The sequence below is a fragment of the Pseudorasbora parva genome, chromosome 10, assembly GCF_024679245.1.
Source record: "Pseudorasbora parva isolate DD20220531a chromosome 10, ASM2467924v1, whole genome shotgun sequence".
NCBI classification, from domain to species: Eukaryota; Metazoa; Chordata; class Actinopteri; order Cypriniformes; family Gobionidae; genus Pseudorasbora; species Pseudorasbora parva.
This window is the reverse complement of record NC_090181.1, coordinates 43,663,647-43,687,440: the sequence shown is the minus strand read 5'-3', so window position 1 is coordinate 43,687,440 and position 23,794 is coordinate 43,663,647. Positions and strand designations below refer to the sequence as shown.

Below are 23,794 nucleotides of genomic sequence, written 5' to 3'. Positions count from 1 at the left end.
TCTATCGCCAAATGCGTGAGAGTTGGCAACTGAGGAGCCAGCACGTGTATCCATCGACAGAAACATACATAAAGCATTGTTTAAAGTTACATCCTTTTTTTACAGTCTATGGATACAACCCATAGTAAAGATGCGTCATCAGATGTGAGATGAACCGCAGTGCAAGTGCGTGCCGGCACCTTTTACACGGCTCCCCTGCTCTCGTCAGACGGCACCCCGGTTGGGAAACGCTGACCTGCTCCCAACCCAACTTTGAGAATAGATTAACAGCGTTATTTTTTTAAGAGTCTCACGTTAACACAGCACGTTAACGGCAATAACGGCCCACCACTAGTGTGTATGTGTGTATGTGTGTGTATTTCTATTTTTTATTAATTGTTTTTTTGTTTTTTTTGTTGTTTTAGTACATAAATGTAAAGGGTTAGTTCACCCAAAAATGAAAATGATTTCATTAATTACTCCACCTCATGTCGTTGGACACCCGCGAGACCTTCGTTCATCTTCAGAACACAAATGAAGATATTTTTGTTGAAAGCTGAGAAAGGCTTCAGAAAGGCCTCCATTGGCATTCAGTACATTCCCACTCACAAGACCCATAAAGGCACTAAACACATCGATACAAAGCCCATCTCACTACAGTGGCTGTACAATAATGTTACAATGCGAGGAGAATAGTTATTGTGCGCAAAAAAAAACAAAATAATGACTTTATCCGCCAAGTTATTGTCTTCCGTGTAGGTCTCGGGCGTGAACTCACGTGATAGCGGCGCTCCTCTTCCGGGTCATGTATCCGAACGGCGGAGCTGCGTCATATTCTCACGCATGCGTTGAGTTCACTTCAATAACTCGGTGGATAAAGTCGTTATTTTGATTTTTGTGAGCACAATAACTATTCTCGTCTCATTGTAACATTATTGTACAGCCACTGTAGTGAGATGGGCTTTGTATCGATGTGTTTAGTGCCTTTATGGGTCTTGTGAGTGGCAATGAACTGAATGCCAATGGAGGCCTTTCTGAAGCCTTTCTCAGCTTTCAACTAAAATATCTTCATTTGTGTTCTGAAGATGAACGAAGGTCTCGCGGGTGTCCAACGACATGAGGGTGAGGAATTAATGAAATAATTTTCATTTTTGGGTGAACTAACCCTTTAAACATGAAAATTTAAAAATTAGGAAAAAAATGTTTAATTTTTCAAATTTTATTTAATTTAATTTACATTTACATATATCATTTAATTTTTTTCCAAAATTTCATTATTTCCATTTCCATTTTTCTGGATTACATTTTTAAAGTTTAATTCAAATAATTAAAATGGATGTCTTAATCAATCTTCAACCATTTAATAATTAACATTTTTACTACAATAGTTAAAAAATATTATAAAATGTTACATTTTATATTCTGATTTGTGTTTTATGATTTAATACCAAAACCAGTAGTAATCAAATTTATGCATATAAGTTTTTAATTAATCTTTTAAAATGTAATCAAATTAAATTAAATTGAATATTTTCATTAATTTTGAGGGCAAACAAAGTGCTGCACAACAGAGGTTGACTCTTTCAATTAAAACATTGAGGAAAAATCGTGTGATGTTCCTTAAAAATAATGTTTTTTTGTTTTAAGGAGTGCATTCTACTGTACAGTAGTAATTTATTTCTGTCACCAAGTTAAACAATAGCAATAGTCTTCATGCAGTTCAATATTCCCATACACTTGGTTCATCCAAATTTTGCCAAACTCCTTGACATTCCATTTTTATGACAGTATTCCACAATTCTATCCGTGTTTTCGCATCCGATCGGATATCATAGACTCTAAAAACCTGATAGTCTAGGAGATTCACTGAGTAAGAAACGTCTTTGCACCTAATGTTCATTAATAATCAGCTGCAGTCGTTACTAATTAATGCACTCACAGACTGCGGTGTCACAGGCCTTGGCGAACATAACCTTGACTCGACATTTGATGAGCCGTCACGTGCGAAAACACTCTCGCTCCCAACGGAGGCTGGAGAAAGGCCCGCCGTTGACATCACACTGAGCCGCTCCATGAGGTCCCACTAATGTCAGCTTTGCATGCAAAGCGAGGGGAGGTTATAGAGTGGCAAGGCCTGCTGAGTGCAGCGCGCCCATTAAAACGAGAGAGAGAGAGAGAGAGAAACGAGGGGAAGGCAGAAAAAGAAAGAGAAAGAGAGAGCGAGGATGCTCGGAAAGCTCTCGGCACAGCTAGATTCCAGCGGTGTCGTGAAGAATGCTAATCTGCCTCATGCAAATCTTCCCTCATGCCGCCCCCATCCTCGCAACACACACACACACACACACTCACACACACACACACACACACACACACACACACACACACACACACACACACACTCACACTCGTCAGCCTCCCCCATCCGCTCATCCCTCTGTTCTTCAGAATAGCTCAGGTTGATGTGTTTATCACCACGCTGCGTCTGCCAGTGTTTTTATTTCGATATCACTGAATCCCACAAAGCGAGAAGCGGCCACCGAGCTCACGTCTACATGTATCTGGGGCGTTTTCTCCAAAGGAAGAAGCTTTCTCAGATAAATTGGGTTGAGAAAATAACCAGCAGTATAAACATAAAATATAAGAAATATTATAAAATATGAGATCAAGTAGTGTGTCTATTTAGTGTGTTTATTTTTTTCTACACTGCAAACAAAACGGATAGTTCACCCAAAACTGAAAATTATCCCATCATTTACTCACCCTCAAGCCGTCCTAGGTGTGTATGACTTTCTTCTTTCAGCACAATCAGAGTTATATTGAAACCAGAGTTACCAGAAGCCAGTCATTATAGTTTGTAAAGTTATAAATGTGGATATTTTTCTTGCACAAATGCATGGCTTCGCTTCAGAAGGCCTTTATTATGCCATATGGAGCACTTTTATGATGGATGGATAAGCTTATTTTTGGGCTTCAAAATCTCATGTACCATTCACTGCATTATAAAGCTTTGAAGAGCCAGGATATTTTGTTTTAATATAGTAAGAAAGGCGCTGAAAAGGTGTGGACAGGGTTATGTTTGCGGCTGATCTTATTGCATATGCATTTGTAGGAGTTTCCTTTTCAGACGCAGTATTTATGTGAGGAGAGTATTAAATCAAACATGCGAGGTGTTTTACTAAGGTTTGTGATCTGTTGGTCATTATGGAAATGATCCGGCTGTGTTTGTGTTCATTAATGTGTGTGTGTCGTCAGTAGATCACGTGCTGAACTGTCCACTCCCATCAACGCTTTTATGGGATTACAACGCTCTCATGCTAATTTGCTAATTCTGTCATTAATTACTTACCCTTATGCCATCTGACATCCGTAAGACCTAAGAAAAGTAATTTTATGAAGCGACATCCTACTCTGACACATGTCCACCTGCTAAACCCAAGATCATGTATCGAAAGACAAGCACAGTGATATCTTCTAACTATTTACGTCACTTAACATTTGCACACTTACGGCCATATTTAAAAAAGGGGAAAATTATTGACGTGAAGGCCAATATGGTAACCGATTACTCTCAGATTATTTTTCTTAACCTAATTACAGATATTTTTTCTTGTGTTATACATAAACTCACTTCATTTTGAAACATTTTCCAGAAAACAAGACTTAAAGTAATATCATGTAATTTTGCAGTAAATGTATCTTGATTTTGTTTTGATATTTGTACTGGTTACAAAATACATTTTTGATTTGATCTTAGCATGATGCTCAATTATAGAATAATAGCCCTAAATATATATTTGATAAAATATCCCCATTTAATTTGATTGAGCTGTTGTCATAGGTGTTTTTTGGCATTGATTTAAACAATACTAATATATTTGTATTTAGGATTTCGCTCTGAATTTTTTACTGAGCTTGTTTAAATGCATTCAGGGTTTCTTCTTAGCAAAGGACACCTGTAAAGCTGCATTACAATTTCACCAAAATAGATCAGTTTAGAAAGTAGCATAATTATAATACAAATAATGGAGCTCCCTAATGTTTGGCATTCACATTGAGTGTGTTAAAAACGCTGTCAAGGTAGGCAGACTACCAAAAAAATGGATCAATTGTTCAGTTGTCTTATTGTTCAGTAGCTCAGGCTGCTGCTGGTGCTGGAATATTGAGTCTGTTTTTCCTGTGGTCAATGAGCGACAGCCTGAACAAAATAAGCGGAAAAATCTGCTTCTCTTACAGCATTCACAACTGAGCACAGATAACAAAGCATTCATGCTCTTTGATTATTTATTAGATAAAGGACCAGTTTTAAATCATCATATGATTCATACTTGCGTAGAGTAAATTATGGTTTTATCTTAACTCTCGTCTTATAATGTACCTCTGCCTATAATATTGCAAAACTCCAAAATACAAATGTATTATACATGCACTTCACTGCAGTTTCCAGCTGAAATGTATGATTTTATGGGGAGATTATCGATTAATAAACACTTGTGTGCGATACTATGACTTCAAAACACTTTTAAAGGGTTAGTTTGCCCAAAAATGAAATTTCTGTCATTAATTCCTCTCTCTCGTCTCGTTCCACACCCGTAAGACCTCCGTTCATCTTCAGACACAGTTTAAGATATTTTATATTTAGTCTGAGAGCGTATGCAAGTGTATGCACACTATACTGTCCATTTACATTTATGCATTTAGCAGACGCTTTTATCCAAAGCGACTTACAACTCAGGAGAACAGGAAACGATCCGTCAAGAAGAGGCAACAAAACACAAAAAGTGCCCCAAATACCAAGATTTGTATACTACTCAGAGTAGCAAAAACCCAAAAAGGGAAGAAGAAGAAAGGAGAAATAGGGGAGGAAAGAGTTTTTTTTTTATTTATTTTTTTATGTAAGATTAAGTGCTCATGGAAGAGATGAGTTTTTACCTGTCTTTTGAATGCAGCGAGTGATTCTGTCGTGCGTATGGAGGACGGAAGATCGTTCTTGGTACAGTACTGTCCGTACTGGGTACGGTACTGTCCATGTCCAGAAAGGGAATAAAAACATCGTCAAAGTAGTCCATATGGGACATCAGTGGGTTAATTAGAATCTCTTGAACCATTGAAAATACATTTTGGTCCCAAAATAACAAAAGCTACGACTTTATTTAGCATTGTCTTCTCTTCCGCGCCTGTTTTCAAACCTTAAATCAAGATTCAAAAGGTCATGAATCAGCAGATTGATTCATGATTCGGATCGCGTGTCAAACTGCTGAAATCACGTGACATTGGCAATCTGAATCATGAATCAATACACTGATTCATGACCGTTTGAATCTTTATTTCCGACCTGACCGTTATTTTTGGACCAAAATGTATTTTCGATGCTTCAAGAGACTCTAATTAACCCACTGATGTCTCATGGACTACTGTGATGATGTTGTTATTCCCTTTCTGGACATGGACAGTATAGTGTGCATACACTTGCATACGCTCTCAGACTAAATATATAAAATATCTTAAACTGTGTCTGAAGATGAACGGAGGTCTTGCGGGTTTGGAACGAGGCGAGAGAGAGGAATTAATGACATCAATTTTATTTTTGGGTGAACTAACCCTTTAAGAGACGAGAATATGCTTTGTGTGCACAAACAAACTAAAGTAATGACTTTATTCAACAGTCTCTTCTCTTCCCTGATACTCTCTTATGCTGTTCACTCTGTAGGGCAATTCATATAGTGCAGCACTTCTGGGCTCTACAGCAGAACGCCGGCTCACTATTGGCCGAGCACGATCACATGATCACATCCATGCGTAGGAGAATAAAGTCGATACTTTTGTTTTTGCGAACAAAAAGTATTCTCGTCACTTCATAACATTAAGGTGGAACCACTGGAGTCACAGCATGGATTTTGACGGATATTTTAACCAAAATTTTCATTAAACTGCTGTCTATGGAGGGTCAGGGTGCTCTTGGATTTCATCAAAAATATCTTCGTTTGTGTTCTGAAGATGAACGAAGGTCTTATGGGCTTGGAACGACATGAGGGTGAGGAATTATTGAGAGAATTTATATTTTTGGGTAAATTAACCCTGTAACAGCTGCATGATTTGCTTTGACTTTTCTGATGAAGTAAACATCTGCAATACCCACAACAACCAACATAATAAAATGTTGCCAAATTCACAATTGTACATTGTACACTGGACATTTCACGTTGAAAAGTGTCATGAAAGGCTAAAAAAACAAAAAACAGAGAAATGTCGCCATGTGCACATTTTTTCAGTGAGCCGCATTTGCTCCATATGAGAATTGATAAAAAGACTGAACTGTGAGCAACAAGGTTGTTAATCGCTTTTTTAAAGCCATCAGTGTGCATTATTTCATCTAATTTATTGAAATAACTTTTTTTTTATTAAAGTCAACCTAACACATTCAGTATTTTAAGTTATCTCAACTAATTAGTTCCAGTTAGAGTCAATTTAAGTACTTTTGTTCATCTAATGAGTAGCAGGTTGTCTTTTGAGTTAATGCAACATAATGTTGAACATTTAGCAATCAAAAGCAGCAATCATTGTTTTTTCATCTGAATGTTTGATGGACAGTATTTGCCTCTTAAATCATGATACAAATTCTACCATATACACATATACTACCAGAACACACAAATCTCAAACTTGGTGATGATCAAAAATTGTAATTTAGAAAAAATATGAACTCTAAACCATATGACAGCTATATAACAGTGATAACAACATGGACGAGCTGTTGCATTCAGTTAAATTAACACAGTAAATAACTCAAAACCAACTAGTCTAAACCCTCCACCCAAAACACCAATCGTAGTCAGAGATGTTTTCGTTTTCTCTGAAGTTTTGGAGACAGCCTACATTCTGAACGATCCAGAAAGCCAACAAGGTCTTTCCAAGGCTTTTGCATTGAACTCCCAGTAAAAACAGGGCACAAGATTTCTGGTGAATATGCAGCCATTGATTGAAATGCGTGTGGATCGATTCTCCTCCCACAGATCTCGAGCAGTGCCACCCTGGAAGGCAAAGGGCAGCTGAAGTTCACCGCAGGAAAGTGGAGCCCACATCACAACAGCACCCAGCTGGCCACAGCCAATGACACGGCCATCCGGGGCTGGGACCTGCGGAGCATGAGGTAAGACAAACTCTACTTTTTTATATTATCTCAAACTTTTATTGTACAAACTAGGGCTTAGGTTGACTTGTTCCAAAATCCCAATCGCCAGACCAAATACTCCAACCGCACACACATTAGCTATTGTAGCAGACTGAATAAGAATATGTTTTTGTTAACAACAGCTGAAAGCGGCTCTATGTAAATGAAGTTTGCAATGGCAAATGGGTTAAAGAAACTGCTAATGGGAGGCGGTCTTTTGCATTGACCCAGAACGTCCTATCAGTCATAGATCTAAAAACTATAATGTATATTTCCAACAGTTTAAAGTTACATGAAATGGAAGTTGCACTCGCCTTTTCTTCCCTATTGTGACGTATATCTGAGTAAATGTCTTCTGGAACAAGAACAAATCCAAGGCGGGGCTTGATTTTATGTTTGGGGAATTGATTGGATGGTTGTGGTGGATCTCGTGTAAGTGACAGGTTGCCCCACCCTCTTCATCACAGAAGAGATGAGCTGAAGAGGGAGGGAAAGTTTGACCTCAATTAAAGCCGAATAAAAGCGACCTCAATTATGTGATATATAGACCGAGGAATACAAATTTAAGCACCCCCCAAACACCTTTTTTTTCAGCATTCCAGGATAGATATGGGGGGTATTTTGAGCTAAAACTTCACATGCACAGTCTGGGCACATGAAAGACTTATTTTTCATCTTGTAAAAAGGGGCATTATAAGGACCCCTTTAAAGGTCCACTGAAATCAAAATTGAAGTTTTTTTATCATTTAGTATGACTGTGTTAGTCTTAAAGTTATGAATAAGCTGGTATGTTCAAAACAATGACAAAATGTGCATTAAGTAAATATAAGCATTCAAAATTTACAGTCTCTCACTTTAAACGAATCTCAGATTTTTGTGACATCATCGCAGACTTCACCTTCTTGTCAAATCTTCTTCTGTCCAATCAAATTCTCTCTAGACTCTAAAGCCCGCCCCCTACACTGCTGAAGCTGCGGTTGAAATCGGTCAGTTGTTAACACACATTTACTAATTTCTACATGGTGAAAGGCACACAGCACACTATATATGTGATAGGAAATGATTCAGTGTAAATGTGCTTTCATTTGAGGCGAATGAAGTCTGTTTCACACACCGCAGCAGCGCACACACCCCAACGGCTCTAAATTTAGACTACAGACACGAGAGCGCAGCGCGGATCAGATGCGCGAGTCGGCGCTGACAACAAACATATCGACCCATTTGAATTCTGCACAGAATGCTGCATTTCAAAGCGATATGGAGGAGATTATGATGATAAACAGTGTTAGAGGAAACTGGCCAAACAGAACAGCTCTAGTCAAACTGTATATTAACGAAAAATGTAACGTTTCAAAAAAGGGGAGGAGCTGCTAACAGCTGGAGCCGTTTCAGGGGAAATTACGTCAACACATTGAATAATGCGCCGCGTTGGTTTCAAGTCTTCCACTCGTCTTTCTGTCTACTTTAGGCATTTTGCATGTTTTTGTTTTTGTTTTGTTTAGTTCTTTTGTACCTCAGCAAAAACTTTGTTCAGTGCATCTCAGTCTTCATCTTCTCGTCTTCATTTTTCTTCTCTGCTGCTGCTCTCTCTCTCTCTCTCTCTCTCTCTCTCTCTCTCTCTCTCTCTCTCTCTCTCTCATCTCATTTCATCTCAGCTCATCAGGTCTGACTGTTATCTCGGGATCAATAGCTCTGTGATTATTATTCCTCCAGCAGAGCTCGCATGAACATTCATTTCACTCGGCACACAGCTATTCTATCTTCCTGCTCACACACGCTGGATCAGGAGAATCTGAACTGCACAATAGTTGAGGAACAGATCACTTTGTCAAACTTAATGACATTTCTGCAAGGTGTGATGTTTGACAATGCATTATTAGTGTTGAGAAACACTTTCAGCCTGATGTTCTTTCAGCAGTAATGTAGCTGCAAACTTTTCACATTTTTTTTGTACAAAAATTATAACATGGCTTTCGAAGTACCTTGGAGCACCATAGCATATGATTTACCACATACACTACCATTTAAAAGTTTGGGGACAGTACAGTATTTTATGTTTTTGAGAGAAATATTCTGCTTACCAAAGCTGGATTTTTAAAATAAAAAATACAATAAAAACTGTAATATTGTGAAATATTATTTCACATTTTTATTTTTAAATTTTTATTTTATGGAAACTGATACATTTGAAAATTTAGGGTAAGATTTTTTTTTTTTTTTTTTTTAAAGGACAGTAAAGTCTTTATGATTGACAAAAGATTATATTTCAAACAAATTTTGTTCTTATAAACTTTCTATTCAAATAATTCTGAAAAAATAAATAAATAATAATAATTAAAGCTGCAGTTAAACCTGCCATTGTAGTTATTTGTGGAATTATCATCTTTACGTGGTTTGTGCATCCGCAGCTCCTCAGTGCAGATGAATCTAATGTTTTGAGGAGTGTGTGTGGCTGTCAGTCTTCATACCGTGTGGATAATGTACTTCTACATCTTGGAAGTAAAACCAAAATAAAAGTTTCACTGATAATATCATCTGAACAAGTAACATGTCTGCCACTTTTTTTCTGACCAACTGAGAAAAAAAGCATCACAATAAATCGCACTACCGACGGTGATGAACTCGAACGATTGCTTAGCTCACATCACATCAAACTGTGCAGATTAGTATTATTGTTGTACTTTGTTCTCAAATTTTTCATGTAAACAACATCAGCATTAGCATCAGCATCAGCATCGCATTTTCCTTTTCCTTAGATTTCAATTTCCTTACAGTCTAATCTTTTGCTTTTGACTGGGTAAATACTTTGTGATGTAATGACGCCAAGACGAATGATAGAAGCTCAAATTTATTGCAGAAATCCACCAGAACCACTCAATTTAACACATTATTACAAGCTTACCGTTGTGAATCAGACTATGTTAAGAATATATTTTTGAACACTGGCTGATTATGTACTTGCTCAAACTGATTTTGGATAATTGTAACCAAAAAAAAAAAAAAAGTTACAGACTGCAGCTTTAAGGAACCCAAACTGGTTTCAACATTGATAATAATAAGGACCATATTAATAACTGATCACCAATTTTAATTAATAATTGAGTGGCAAATGTTCATAATAGAATGATTTCTGAAGGATCATGTGACACTGAAGACTGGAGTAATGATGCTGAAAATTTGGCCTTGCATCATAGCATCTTGAGTTTGCACATGCTTAAAAGCTTTTAATGAAGAGACACTCACACACACATTTGCATTTTAAGCATCAGTTAGTGCAACATCTGTGTCTGAAAACACTCTTTGCATGCCATTGGCCTGATCAAGAATCATTTGAGACTGTCAGAAGCATGAGCTAGGGTTGCACAGTTTTGACTGTTGCCATAAGATCTGGTCGAAACGCCCGCTTACAGTACAGAAGAACAATTTCAATCACATTTTGGATGTTTCTCAGTCAGGAAATATTGAGATATGCAATTGTTTGATTAAGTAATTGCATAAAATTATGTAATTAATTCTATAAACATGTTTTATAAATTAAATTAATTTTTAATTTAAGGAATTGATAATTGGTTCCATCATTACCTTCCAGACTATGTACACATAACCAATGCCGATGACTATATTTTTGTTATTTTCAAAAAAGTCAAGAATTTCTCTATAATCTATAGCCTTTTATTTAATGAATGTCATAACATAAGAAATCAGTCAGTTTTCCATACATAATGCATTTTATATCAAACAATGTTGTAATCAGTGATGTCAGTAACTGTAATCTGACTACTTTTTTCCAGTAACGAGTAATCTAACGCGTTACTATTTCTAAACCAGTAATCAGATTAAAGCAATTTACCCAAGTCAATGTGAGTTACTATGTTAGTCATTTTCCTTAGTAAAAAAAAATAAACAAATTAATTTTTTGCTTTCTCTGTGATATTTTTTTTCAGGAAATATTTTTTAATTTCAATATAAAATGTCAGGAGATACATTGTTGACGTTACTGTTAAAAATGCACTTCCAACAAAGTGAGTGTTGGCAAAAACGGTTGTCATTTCTATGTTGAGGCAGCAGGGGTGTTGTCGGCAACTGCTGAGTGTAACTAATAAAGTAACTTGTAATCTTACTTAGTTACTTTTAAAATCAAGTAATCTGTAAAGTAACTAAGTTACTTTTTAAAGCAGTAATCAGTAAAACTATTTCAAAGTAACTGTGGCAACACTGGTTGTAATACAAAGTTGGAGCACCTTTAAAGGGTTACTTCAGCGATTGAGCATATGGCTTTGTATCAGTAGAAACCTGGGAGTATATTCGACGGATGGTGCACCCCCCCCCCCCCCCCCAATAAATAAATAAATAAATAATAATTTCACATTTCTACTACATAAATGACATAATTAATGTTATCCCCTTGTAAAGAGAGCAGTCAGATTGAGTTTTTATGATCAGCACATTCATTCACAGCTCAGTGAGGAAGGTGTTAAAGCTTCATCAAAAGTTTAGCAGAAATGCTTTTTTCCCCTGATTAATGTAAAATATGCCCAAGGGTACATTCATTTGCTTTGCTCTTGACAGTGATGAACATTGTCTTCCAACTGTTTCTATTCCAGGTGAAGGTTTTAAGGGTTCGTAAATAAATATGTGCACTGCACATGATGGAAGCCAATGTTAACATCTGATATTTTTCATTTAGGTAGAAATTTAGGGTTTAGGGAAATTTGGGCTAATTTAACAATCAGTCTTTGGGGCAAACAAATTACAGATTACAGATACTAATCTGTCTGTGATTACTGACCAAACTGTTTAACTAATCGAAATTACAGCTCGTCAGTCAAACTGTATTTGTGTATTTTTTCTAATAATTATTCGCTGTGAGACAGATTTGAATGTGGCAATACTGCATATAAGTCAAGGAAAAAAGTTCATCTGCTTTTAAGATGTGAACTGTAACATGCAATATAACAAATTAACGTTTATCTGTGCAGCTGAAGCAAAAATTAAAAATTAGTTTATAATTTAAGAAAAAATGAAATAAAATTGAAATAAAAAGTTAAACATATAATAAATAAATAAATAAAAATAATTAAACGTGCAGTACAAAAATTGGCAATATATATATATATATATATATATATATATATATATATATATATATATATATATATATATATATATATATATATATATATGAATGTTATGAGTATACCACGCCAACATAAAAGATGGCTATTTTTATTATATCAATTTTATTATTTTATCATTTAAAAAATATATAATGGGTCCTGGATTTTTTTCTAAATCCTTTGCAAATGTTCCTTGTCAGACTGTACGAAAATGATCGCCACTGTAAACCATGTCACACTGTAAGATCTCAGTTGTCATTAATGTCAGACTGTACGATTGTCAAGGCACGCTAAAGACAGACACGCTAAAGACGGACGCACAAGAAAACTCATCCAGAGTTTTATATCATCAATGAATGACGCGTTCGGTGACGGTGAGCTGCATTACACGAAATGCTGGCTACAGAGAAATCTCTAGCTCTCGTTTTGGTCATAGTTTGTCTTGAAAAACGGAGATATTTGCCGGTCGTCGTAGGAGAAGTCACACTGCAGGATTGTGCGCCAAATCTTCTGACACTGCCAGAATTTCGTCTAAGGTCACATTTAATCTAAGCGCTCATTAATCGGCTGCCGGTGAACATGTCAAGCTAACGACCAAAGACGTCAGATTTTAGCCTAGGATCAGAGGAATCTTTAGGATTCGCAAAATTTGTCTCAGACGGCAAAATCACACAGTGTGCACCCGGCCTAATTCAAATGAAAAGTTTATAAAGAATGAAACATATAAGACAATTAATACAATTATTAACATTAATTAACACAATAACATATTAATTATTTTTTTTGTCTGTGCTGCTATAGCTTAAAAAAAATCATACAAAATGATTAATGATGAGCATTTTTTACTACCTTAATTATAATTTTTTTGTATTATTATTATTATTATTATTATTATTATTTGTCACTTCCTTTCAGGCTGTTTTTGCAAGTATAATATCATAAAGCCTATGATGTAAAAAATTGCAATAATTTAAACTCTAGCTGTCCTCCTTATTTTTGACATGCGACTGAACATGGCCATTTGTAAATCAAATGTGTTTGTGTCTACTTATTTTTCTCTGTACAAAAAAGCTCCTTATGCGGCTTGATATTGCAAACTTGTATTCCTTACCAAATTATTTTAATAAATTGCCATAACTATAAACACATTTGTTTGTAAATTCAAATGTGAATTTACTATTCTCCTCGTTGTATCTAACTCTCGTAAGTCTCACACATTCACAGAAAACAGTTTACATCCGCAATGAATAACAAGCTCTCAGCTGTTTGGATGGATGAGCCACACACGTGACGTCAGTGTTTATCGCTAGTCGAGAGGACGTCTTCACAGTGTGTCAGACTGCGTACATCCTGACCTTTTCACTTCCCTGCTGTCCATCTAATAACCCATAGCCTTTAGAAAGTGCCATTTCCTGCAGAGCGTTTAAGAGCTGCTTAAAATCCACATGCTTTTAAACTGTCTTCCTCGTGGACTGAGGCAGACACCAGGCCTTTCATTCAGCATGTCTTAGTTCACCGTGATGTTGCCATGGAAACAAAGGTCCGGCTTCAGGAGCATTGGGAAAAACGTAGCCCGCTCGCGATCCGCTCTGCCACGTCCATTTATCAGCCGTGCAGAACAGGGGCTTTGGAATGACTTCTGCCTCCAGGAAAAGGACGTTGGGAAGGGGATTCGGATTGACCCGCGCCGTGTCCGCAGGCTTACGGATCAACGCTAACTAATCTCTGTCCGATTTTGTGTGGTGTGTGCCGTGTGCTCTGCCTGATCGGATCCCAATTTCACATTTACAAGCATGAAGGACTCAAGAACAGCGCCGCTAACCTCATTCCCTGCTCCATTTCCTTGGCTGGGTCGGGGCTGGCCGTGGCTCTGGACATATTCCCTGTTCCTTAAAGGGTTAGTTCAACCAAAAATGAAATTAATGTCATTAGTGACTCCCCCGTAAGACCTCTGTTCATCTTCAGACACAGTTTAAGATATTTTATATTTAGTCTGAGAGCGTATCTAAGTGTATGCACACTATACTGTCCATGTCCAGAAAGGGAATAAAAACATCATCACAGTAGTCCATATGAGACATCAGTGGGTTAATTAGAGTCTCTTGAAGCATCGAAAATACATTTTGGTCCAAAAATAACAAAAACTACGACTTTATTCAGCATTGTCTTCTCTTCTGCGTTTATTGTCAGTCCTCAAATAAAGATTCATGAATAAATTTCACTTTTGGGTGAACTAACCCTTTAAGTGGGATAAAGATCACAACCCTTCCGTCTGCTAGAGCTCTCCTCTGTTATGTCTGCTCGGTTTGAGAAGGCCAACTAGAGGTCGAGCAGCAGATCTGACTATTGGCATAAAGTCTGGTGCATTTATCCAGATCTGAGCAACCAGTAAAACTGCAGTTTGATTAGCTTTTAGCTGATGTTTAGGGGACTTTAAGAGCTTGTGTTAATTGTTTTCATTATACTTCAGGACGGGTGCGTTTTATAAACCCTCTCACGGGACAAATTAACAGCAAGGTTTCTGCGGGTCTTAAAGAAGTCTTAATTTGACCTTCCACAATGTCTTCAATTGGATCAGAAAGTTGTTAAATTGAATATCATGTCATTAAATTAGGGCCCTATGAAAACGTGGACAGAATTCCAGAATCGATTCGTGAAAATGAAATTTATTGTATAATGCCGAACTTCACTAGCCTGACAAGCCAAACCCACATCAAGATGTTTGGTCTGGAAACTCACCATTGACAGCTCAATCCGAGGAGCGGGATAAACGGTTGTCTTCCAAACTCCCTCTGCACGCCATAGGATAGCACTACAACCAACCAGAGCAACGAAGGTGAAGCAGAGCTCGCTGATAGATTAAACATTCACCGTATCCGGTCGGCTAAACTCAGAACACATCTTCCCTTTTTAAGAATGACTTCAGTGCCGTTCTTTGTTCTTTTCTCAGAGAAAAGCTTAACTCCAAGTCTTCCAGAGTCGCGGTCAAAGCTGATTCGAAAGACCGCCGTTCGCCAGTTTCTGTGTTTACTAGAAGCACGCAAACGCAACTCGGCCGTCATTATGTTAAGCCCCGCCCACCGACTCTATAGACGATGTGATTGGCCTGACCAGAGTTTGGTTTTTCCAGCGCTATATCCTACGAAGAGTTGCTAGACTATCCTGGCAGCAAATTAGATTTACTGTCGCTAGGGTGCGTCTAGATGTCTAGGCTGAACATCACAGAATGTTTAAAGTTGATGAAAAAATCAAATGTAGGTCAGTTCACTTTGTACAGATAGTTCACCCAAAAACTAAAATTGTATAATTTACTCACCCTTATGTCGTTTCTAGTCTGTTTTGACTTTTCATTCACCATTTTTTGTCATTATTTTTGTAGTTTCTTTGTTAGTATTTTATTGCTGACTGTTTACTTGTCTTCTGTTTTGAGGACTTTACTTACATTTATTTAACCTAGTAGTTTTTGCTGAAGTATTGATAATTGTGAAATCTCACTGACATTTAAAATATCACAAAATCATATCACCCACCATTAATCGTGATTTCAATATTGACCAAAAGAATCGTGATTATGATTTTTGCCATAATCGAGCATCCCTAATGTGACTTTTATGTACGCCAGGTGACCTGTAAATGCAATTGCCTGAAGAACAACCTCATGTGAGCGCAAAAACATTTTTTTCCCGAGTTTACTTTGAAAGCATTTTCAATTCACAGATAATGAGGGTCGTAAACATATAGTTTCATTAGACATATTGTTGTTCCTTTGACAGATTATTTATGTTTCCCAATGAAGTTTAATACTATTATTAGTAAATGTGATTAATTCAAGATATCATAATGAGTTTTGCCATTATTTAAAAGCAAACTAGTCATATTCACCTTCTCTGCCTAATAAAAATATGGGAGAAAAATGAAGAGTCGTTTGCAATGCTGTTTTAGATTCAGCCCTTGTTCCACTGTTGACAGAAAATGAGCAGAAATGTTCATAAAAGTGATGTTGAGCAGTAAAATTACCTTATTTAATTGAAAATACATTAAAAAACCTACATAAAACTAATAAAAAATATTTGTAAAATAACATTTCTCTCATAAAATAAGGAAATATATATATTAAAAATATTATTTGAAAGGAATAGTTTTATTATTTGATTGTCAGATAAATCAATTCCCAAAATAGTTAGTTGTGAGAAAGTTGTAGGGTAACAACACATTTTTCATAAAATAAGGAAATACTTTTTAAAGTCTGACCACTGAAGATATCCTAAAGTCTATTGAAAGAAGTAATTGTCAGATTAATCAAATAGTTGCCGCCCTAGAGGGAATATTAATATCATCTGCTATTGATTTAATATTCCCAATCCATAAAACGGGACTCTGCTTTAATGTCGTTCTCCAGCGGCTTCATGAATGGAGACTTAATTGAAGCTCAATGCACTCTCTCATGTCAAATATTTCACTTCCTGTTTTAATGAGATTTTTAATTAGCATGTTAATTGTCTAATGAGTGTGTGGCAAGATAGCCAGCTAATGGGAGTAGAGAAATCCAGACGTGATGGTGTAGTAATACGTCTGGACTGTGTTTAGTCCATACATATGAGCCTGAGGTCGCCTAAAGCACAGCCATCCACACACACACGCTCACATGGCACCTTTACAATCAAATCCAGCCGAGGAAGTCGTCACCTTGCGAAAGGACGCGAGCAGCCTGTGCTTTATGGCTTGTCACACTTTTATACGACGCGTGATGGAGGTTTGACCTTCAGACCCAGACGCTCAGACTGCTTTTGATTCACGAGAAGCACTCCATCCTTATCTCTGGCTTTCCCACTCTGTCTGTTGTTCTCTCCATCGCTCACGCTCACGCTCAGTCTCTGCATTGCTTACATTTGCTCTGAGGGTGTGATCTGATGTTTTTGTTGTTCACAGTCAGATCTACTGCATCGAGAATGCTCACGGGCAGCTGGTGCGTGACTTGGACTTCAACCCCAACAAGCAGTATTACCTGGCCAGCTGTGGCGACGACTGTAAAGTCAAGTTCTGGGACGTTCGTCACATCAACGAGCCCGTCAAGAGTCTGGAGGAGCACTCTCACTGGTTAGACACACAAAAACACTCAAACAAAAACACTCTTTTTCCCCCAGACGTGCTGATGGCACGCGTTGCCATCGCGGTCTAAAGTACAGTGAAGATTAGTCCGCTTTCCAGAGCCCGCTTGATTTCGTCCTCCGCAAATAAACTTAATAAAGCCTGAACCTCGTCATCGGCCCATTGGTCGTATTTTTTAAACTCCGAGGTTGATTTGAATCGCAAACGCAACACACCGCAACAGACTTTAGGTTGACATAAAATGTTGGGTGAGCTCAACCAATCAGCATGTTCAGCGCCCAAGTCCCACCCCCGAAAGTTCCTGAACTTTGAAAATGTACTAGCTCGCAAGCAGGGCCGTCTTGAGGGGGAAATCTATGCCCGGAACTTTATTTAGACTCCGCTTCCTGCAGTCGAAACACACCCTGCGTCCCAATTCGCATACTCATACTCAACTATTCGAAGGAAAGATTCTATATAGAACCTTAAAAGGTTCTATCGGTGCTACGTATTTGGAACCCCTAAAAAGTTTTATATAGAACCCTTTTTAAGTGCCAAAAGTGTTCGTTATTTTCATTATAGAACCTTTTTTAGCATAAAAGGTTCTATCCAAAGAACCTTTTACACTTAGATATATATATACAGTCTTGTTCAAAATAATAGCAGTACAATGTGACTAACCAGAATAAGCAAGGTTTTTAGTATATTTTTTATTGCTACGTGGCAAACAAGTTACCAGTAGGTTCAGTAGATTGTCAGAAAACAAACAAGACCCAGCATTCATGATATGCACGCTCTTAAGGCTGTGCAATTGGGCAATTAGTTGAAAGGGGTGTGTTCAAAAAAATAGCAGTGTCTACCTTTGACTGTACAAACTCAAAACTATTTTGTACAAACATTTTTTTTTTTCTGGGATTTAGCAATCCTGTGAATCACTAAACTAATATTTAGTTGTATGACCACAGTTTTTTAAAACTGCTTGACATCTGTGTGGCATGGAGTCAACCAACTTGTGGCACCTCTCAGCTGTTATTCCACTCCATGATTCTTTAACAACATTCCACAATTCATTCACATTTCTTGGTTTTGCTTCAGAAACAGCATTTTTGATATCACCCCACAAGTTCTCAATTGGATTAAGGTCTGGAGATTGGGCTGGCCACTCCATAACATTAATTTTGTTGGTTTGGAACCAAGACTTTGCCCGTTTACTAGTGTGTTTTGGGTCATTGTCTTGTTGAAACAACCGTTTCAAGGGCATGTCCTCTTCAGCATAGGGCAACATGACCTCTTCAAGTATTTTAACATATGCAAACTGATCCATGATCCCTGGTATGCGATAAATAGGCCCAACATCATAGTAGGAGAAACATGCCCATATCATGATGCTTGCACCTCCATGCTTCGCTTGAATTCAGAGTTTGGGGGTCGTCTCACAAACTGCCTGTGGCCCTTGGACCCAAAAAGAACAATTTTACTCTCATCAGTCCACAAAATGTTCCTCCATTTCTCTTTAGGCCAGTTGATGTGTTCTTTGGCAAATTGTAACCTCTTCTGCACATGCCTTTTTTTTAACAGAGGGACTTTGCGGGGGATTCTTGAAAATAGATTAGCTTCACACAGACGTCTTCTAACTGTCATAGTACTTACAGGTAACTCCAGACTGTCTTTGATCATCCTGGAGGTGATCATTGGCTGAGCCTTTGCCATTCTGGTTATTCTTCTATCCATTTTGATGGTTGTCTTCCGTTTTCTTCCACGTCTCTCTGGTTTTGCTCTCCATTTTAAGGCATTGGAGATCATTTTAGCTGAACAGCCTATCATTTTTTGCACCTCTTTATAGGTTTTCCCCTCTCTAATCAACTTTTTAATCAAAGTACGCTGTTCTTCTGAACAATGTCTTGAACGACCCATTTTCCTCAGCTTTCAAATGCATGTTCAACAAGTGTTGGCTTCATCCTTAAATAGGGGCCACCTGATTCACACCTGTTTCTTCACAAAATTGATGACCTCAGTGATTGAATGCCACACTGCTATTTTTTTGAACACACCCCTTTCAACTAATTCAACTAATTGCCCAATTGCACAGCCTTAAGAGCGTGCATATCATGAATGCTGGGTCTCATTTGTTTTCTGAGAATCTACTGAACCTACTGGTAACTTGTTTGCCACGTAGCAATAAAAAAATATACGAAAAACCTTGATTATTCTGGTTAGTCACATTGTACTGCTATTATTCTGAACAAGACTGTATATATAATATATATGCTTATTAAATACATGAAATGCACTACCGTTTATCAGTTTTGGTTGAGTCGTTTTTTTAAGAAAGAAATTAATACTTTTATTCCGGATGCATTAAATTAATCAAAATTAACGGTAAAGACATTTATAACGTTACAAAGGGTTTCTTTTTTTCTTCAACTTTCTCTTCATCAAAGAATCCTGGAAAAAAATTATCAAAGTTTCCACACAAATATTATAGTTACAAACAATAAACAGCATATTAAAATATATATTAAAATGATTTCTGAAGATTGGAGTAATGATGCTGAAATTCAGCTTTGATCACAGGAATAAGTTACATTTTACAGTTATTTTAAAATATTACTGTTTTTCCTGTATTTTTGGTCAAATAAATGCAGCCTTGGTGAGCATATGAGTCTTACTGACCTCAAACTTTTGAATGGTAGTGTATTTATTTGATTATATATATACAACAGTATGTGTGTGTGTGTGTGTGTGTGTGTGTGTTTTATAAATGTATTTTGTTTTACACACTAAACAGAATCAAATCTGTCAAAAAATGAGACGATGTTCAGTTGTAGTAGTTGAAATGCCTCTGGCTGCTTTTAAAACTGCCATGTCATGGGCTGTGTGTGAGATCTCCATTAATTAGCCGTTATATGACTTACCTTTGCAGGCACACTCATAATTGTATTTGAGTTACATCAAAGATAATCGTCTTTTTCACGAGGTTTGAGGCTTGTGTTCTTTCTTGAAGTCAAAACCTGCCGTCCTGTGCTATTTTATCTGTGCGTGTCAGGTTTCAGCGTGGTTATCTTAAATGTAAAAGACAGTATTTTAATTAGTGTGTGTATATCTGTGCTCTTACATCTTGCTGATGCTGTAGTTGTGTGTTACAGTGCTCAAGGGTGCAGCTGGTTTTAGCTCACTGCGGATCTATTTCAGTGTGTGTGATTGTGTGAGAGTATCTGCTCGTAGGTGTGAGTCACTGGATATAATTGCCTCAGAATCGCGCGTATCTCTTTCTGCTCGCGCGCACACCAATCAAGGCATGATAGCGTGTCAGCCGCAGGATGCTATCTCTTAAAGATAGAGGCATCGAATCAATCAGAGATGTTTTGATCCTATTTAGATAGGTAAGAGCCACAACAACAACATCCCGCACATGTTTCTCATTTCTCGTGTTTGCAGCGACAGGGGTTCGGCTAAGCCTCGGGCTGGGAGGTATTAGGGAATATTTTGGGATGGGAGACAGATTAGTTAGGGAGAAGTCTTGACTGAGCCAGATTTTACTGCTGACAGCTGAGTTATCCTCCCACAATCCCTGGCTATGAGGGATCGGATCCTTTTCTGAGCCATGCCCGAGGCTTATGTAGACGGAGGAAGAGAAAGGAGAAATAAGTCGGCGGTGAGGTGGAAAAGCGAGGACAGAAACGCGGCCGTGTTTGAAGATGAGGATGTCACGCTGTGGTTTGTGCTGTGCTGGTGTTTCAGGGTGTGGAGTGTGAGGTACAATCATTCTCACGACCAGCTTCTGCTCACGGGCAGCAGTGACAGCAGGGTCATCCTGTCCAACATGGTGTCCATCTCCTCGGAGCCGTTCGGACACCTGGTGGACGACGATGACCTCAGTGACAACGAGGACAACCAGCAGGAGGACAAGTACACACCCCTTTCTCCTACTGTACCCAAGTGCATTTATTTCATTACACTCAGTTTAGTTCAGTGCACTCAACGACAAAAAAAGATTCAGGCCCTTCAAAGATAAGACACATTTAAATGATGTTTACTTTACTTAATTAAATTGTGTCGAAATTTGTTCAATCAGCCTAATATATTTAAAACTGAAGTTCAGTTAATTAATTTGTGTTAAAACTACATGACATATTTGTGGTGACATCACTAACGGCAGTGGATCTGTAGTTCCCAGCATGCTCTGCAAGGGACTGCGCTAGGAGAGAAAATCTAAAGTGTTATTTTATGTTTTTCAGGAAAGGGAAAGATGTTACTAGTTTATGTTAGTGTTTAATGTTCAGTTATGTTGGACATTGAGGAGTTTAAAAATTATATTCAATTTGGTTAATTTCATTCCATTTCAGTGCAATTTAGTTCAGTTCAGTGTAGCGCAGTATCTTCAGTCTAGTTTGATTCAGTTAAATGCCACAAAATACATTTATTTTGGTAACACTTTATTTTGGTGTCCTTGTTACATGTATCTACCAATGTAATAACAGTGTATTATTCATAATTACATGCAACTAACCTTCAACTACACTCTAATCCTACCATAATACCATAACCCTTATAGTAAGTACAATTAGTTCATTAATATTGCTCAGTACTTAAATATATAATTACTGAAACAATGGCACCTTAAAATAAAAAGTGTAAACTTCATTTTCAATCGAGTTCAGAACAATTAAAAAAAAAAAAAAAAGAATCCAGTTCAATACATTTTCTGTTCAGTTTGATTAAGGTAAATTCAGTTAAATCCATTTTTTTTTCAATTGAGTTCAGACCAGCTCAGTTTTCCCCCCAGTCTGATTCAGTTAAATTCCACTAAGTACATGTATTACTTTTATTTTTATTCTATTCAATTTGGTTTAATTCATTTATTAGTCAGCTCAGTTGAGTTAAGTATCGTTTAGTCCAGTTGGATTCATTTCTATTAAACAGAATGCTTTTCTGTTCATTTTAGTTCAGTCAGTCCAATATTAAATACAAAATGTATTTCAAAATGTTATCAGTATGGCTTACTCTGCTCATGCATGTTGTGTGAAGGGTGAAAGAGCCCCTGCAGGACAGCATCATCGCCACATATGAGGAGCACGAGGACAGTGTGTATGCGGTGGAGTGGTCTGCGGCCGACCCCTGGCTGTTCGCCTCGCTCAGCTACGACGGCCGGCTGGTGATTAACAGAGTGCCCCGAGCCCTCAAATACCGCATCCTACTGTAGAGCAGGTGAGCGGCGGGATAGTGGAAAACAGGGACGTTATTAACACTGTTTAACAATGAGTGTATGAATTAACAAAAATATGTTTTTTTCTCTCTTTTCCCAGAATGGACTCACATTCCCAGCTTCTTTGACTTCATACTGGACTGTTTGAGTAAAATATCGTCAGACGTCTGCCGCAGCTGTGCTGTTACTCCGTGTTTGTGCTGTATTTGTCATGATTTCTTAAAGGGTTAGTTCACCCAAAAATGAAATTGATGTCATTAACTCCTCACCCTAATGTCGTCCCACACCCGTAAGACCTCCGTTCATCTTCACACACAGTTTAAGATATTTTATATTTAGTCTGAGAGCGTATGCAAGTGTATGCACACTATACTGTCCATGTCCAGAAAGGGAATAAAAACATCATCACAGTAGTCCATATGAGACATCAGTGGGTTAATTAGAGTCTCTTGAAGCATCCAAAATACATGTTGGTCCAAAAATGACAAAAGCTACGACTTTATTCAGCATTGTCTTCTCTTCTGCGTTTGTGTTCAATTCTCAAATAAAGATTCAAACGGTCATGAATCAGTGAATCGATCAATGATTCACATCGCCAGTGTGACGTGATTTCAGCAGTTTGACACGTGATCCGATTCATTGATCGATTCACTGACTCATAACCGTTTGAATCTTTATTTGAGAATTGAACACAAACGCGGAAGAGAAGACAATGCTGAATAAAGTCGTAGTTTTTGTCATTTTTGGACCAAAATGTATTTTTGATGCTTCAAGAGACTCTAATTAACCCACTGATGTCTCATATGGACTACTGTGATGATGTTTTTATTCCCTTTCTGGACATGGACAGTATAGTGTGCATACACTTGCATACGCTCTCAGACTAAATATAAAATATCTTAAACTGTGTCTGAAGATGAACGGAGGTCTTACGGGTGAGGAACGACATTAGGGGGAGGAGTTAATGACATCAATTTCATTTTTGGGTGAACTAACCCTTTAACACCTGATCAGTTATTGGGCTGGTTCGCCGTGCATTAGTTAGTATGAATGCAGATATCGGTGTTTTTGCGTGTACAGTTTGGTGCTGTGGGAAATCAGAACCTTGAAGATTAATTATGATTATGTGTCTTATCATGTACGCTGTAACAAAAGCAATGCTCAGTGGAGCTGTCAGAGAGAGCCTAATTACCCCTGTATGTTTCCCACCAAACAGCTTTAATTAAAGAGCAAGAT

The 23,794-nt window shown here is 37.6% G+C and overlaps 1 protein-coding gene across 1 annotated transcript in view; it reads left to right on the top strand.

Moving 5' to 3' along the window:
- eipr1 (EARP complex and GARP complex interacting protein 1) overlaps positions 1-22,824 on the top strand; it is a 68,145-nt gene extending 45,321 nt beyond the window's left edge. Inside the window, exons 6-10 of the mRNA XM_067454733.1 lie at positions 6,990-7,126; positions 17,194-17,361; positions 21,094-21,261; positions 22,381-22,560; positions 22,659-22,824. Of these exons, the coding sequence (XP_067310834.1) occupies positions 6,990-7,126; positions 17,194-17,361; positions 21,094-21,261; positions 22,381-22,555 (648 nt within the window). The 3' untranslated portion in view covers positions 22,556-22,560; positions 22,659-22,824. The remainder of the gene's footprint in view (positions 1-6,989; positions 7,127-17,193; positions 17,362-21,093; positions 21,262-22,380; positions 22,561-22,658) is intronic.
- Positions 22,825-23,794: the final 970 nt, after the last annotated feature.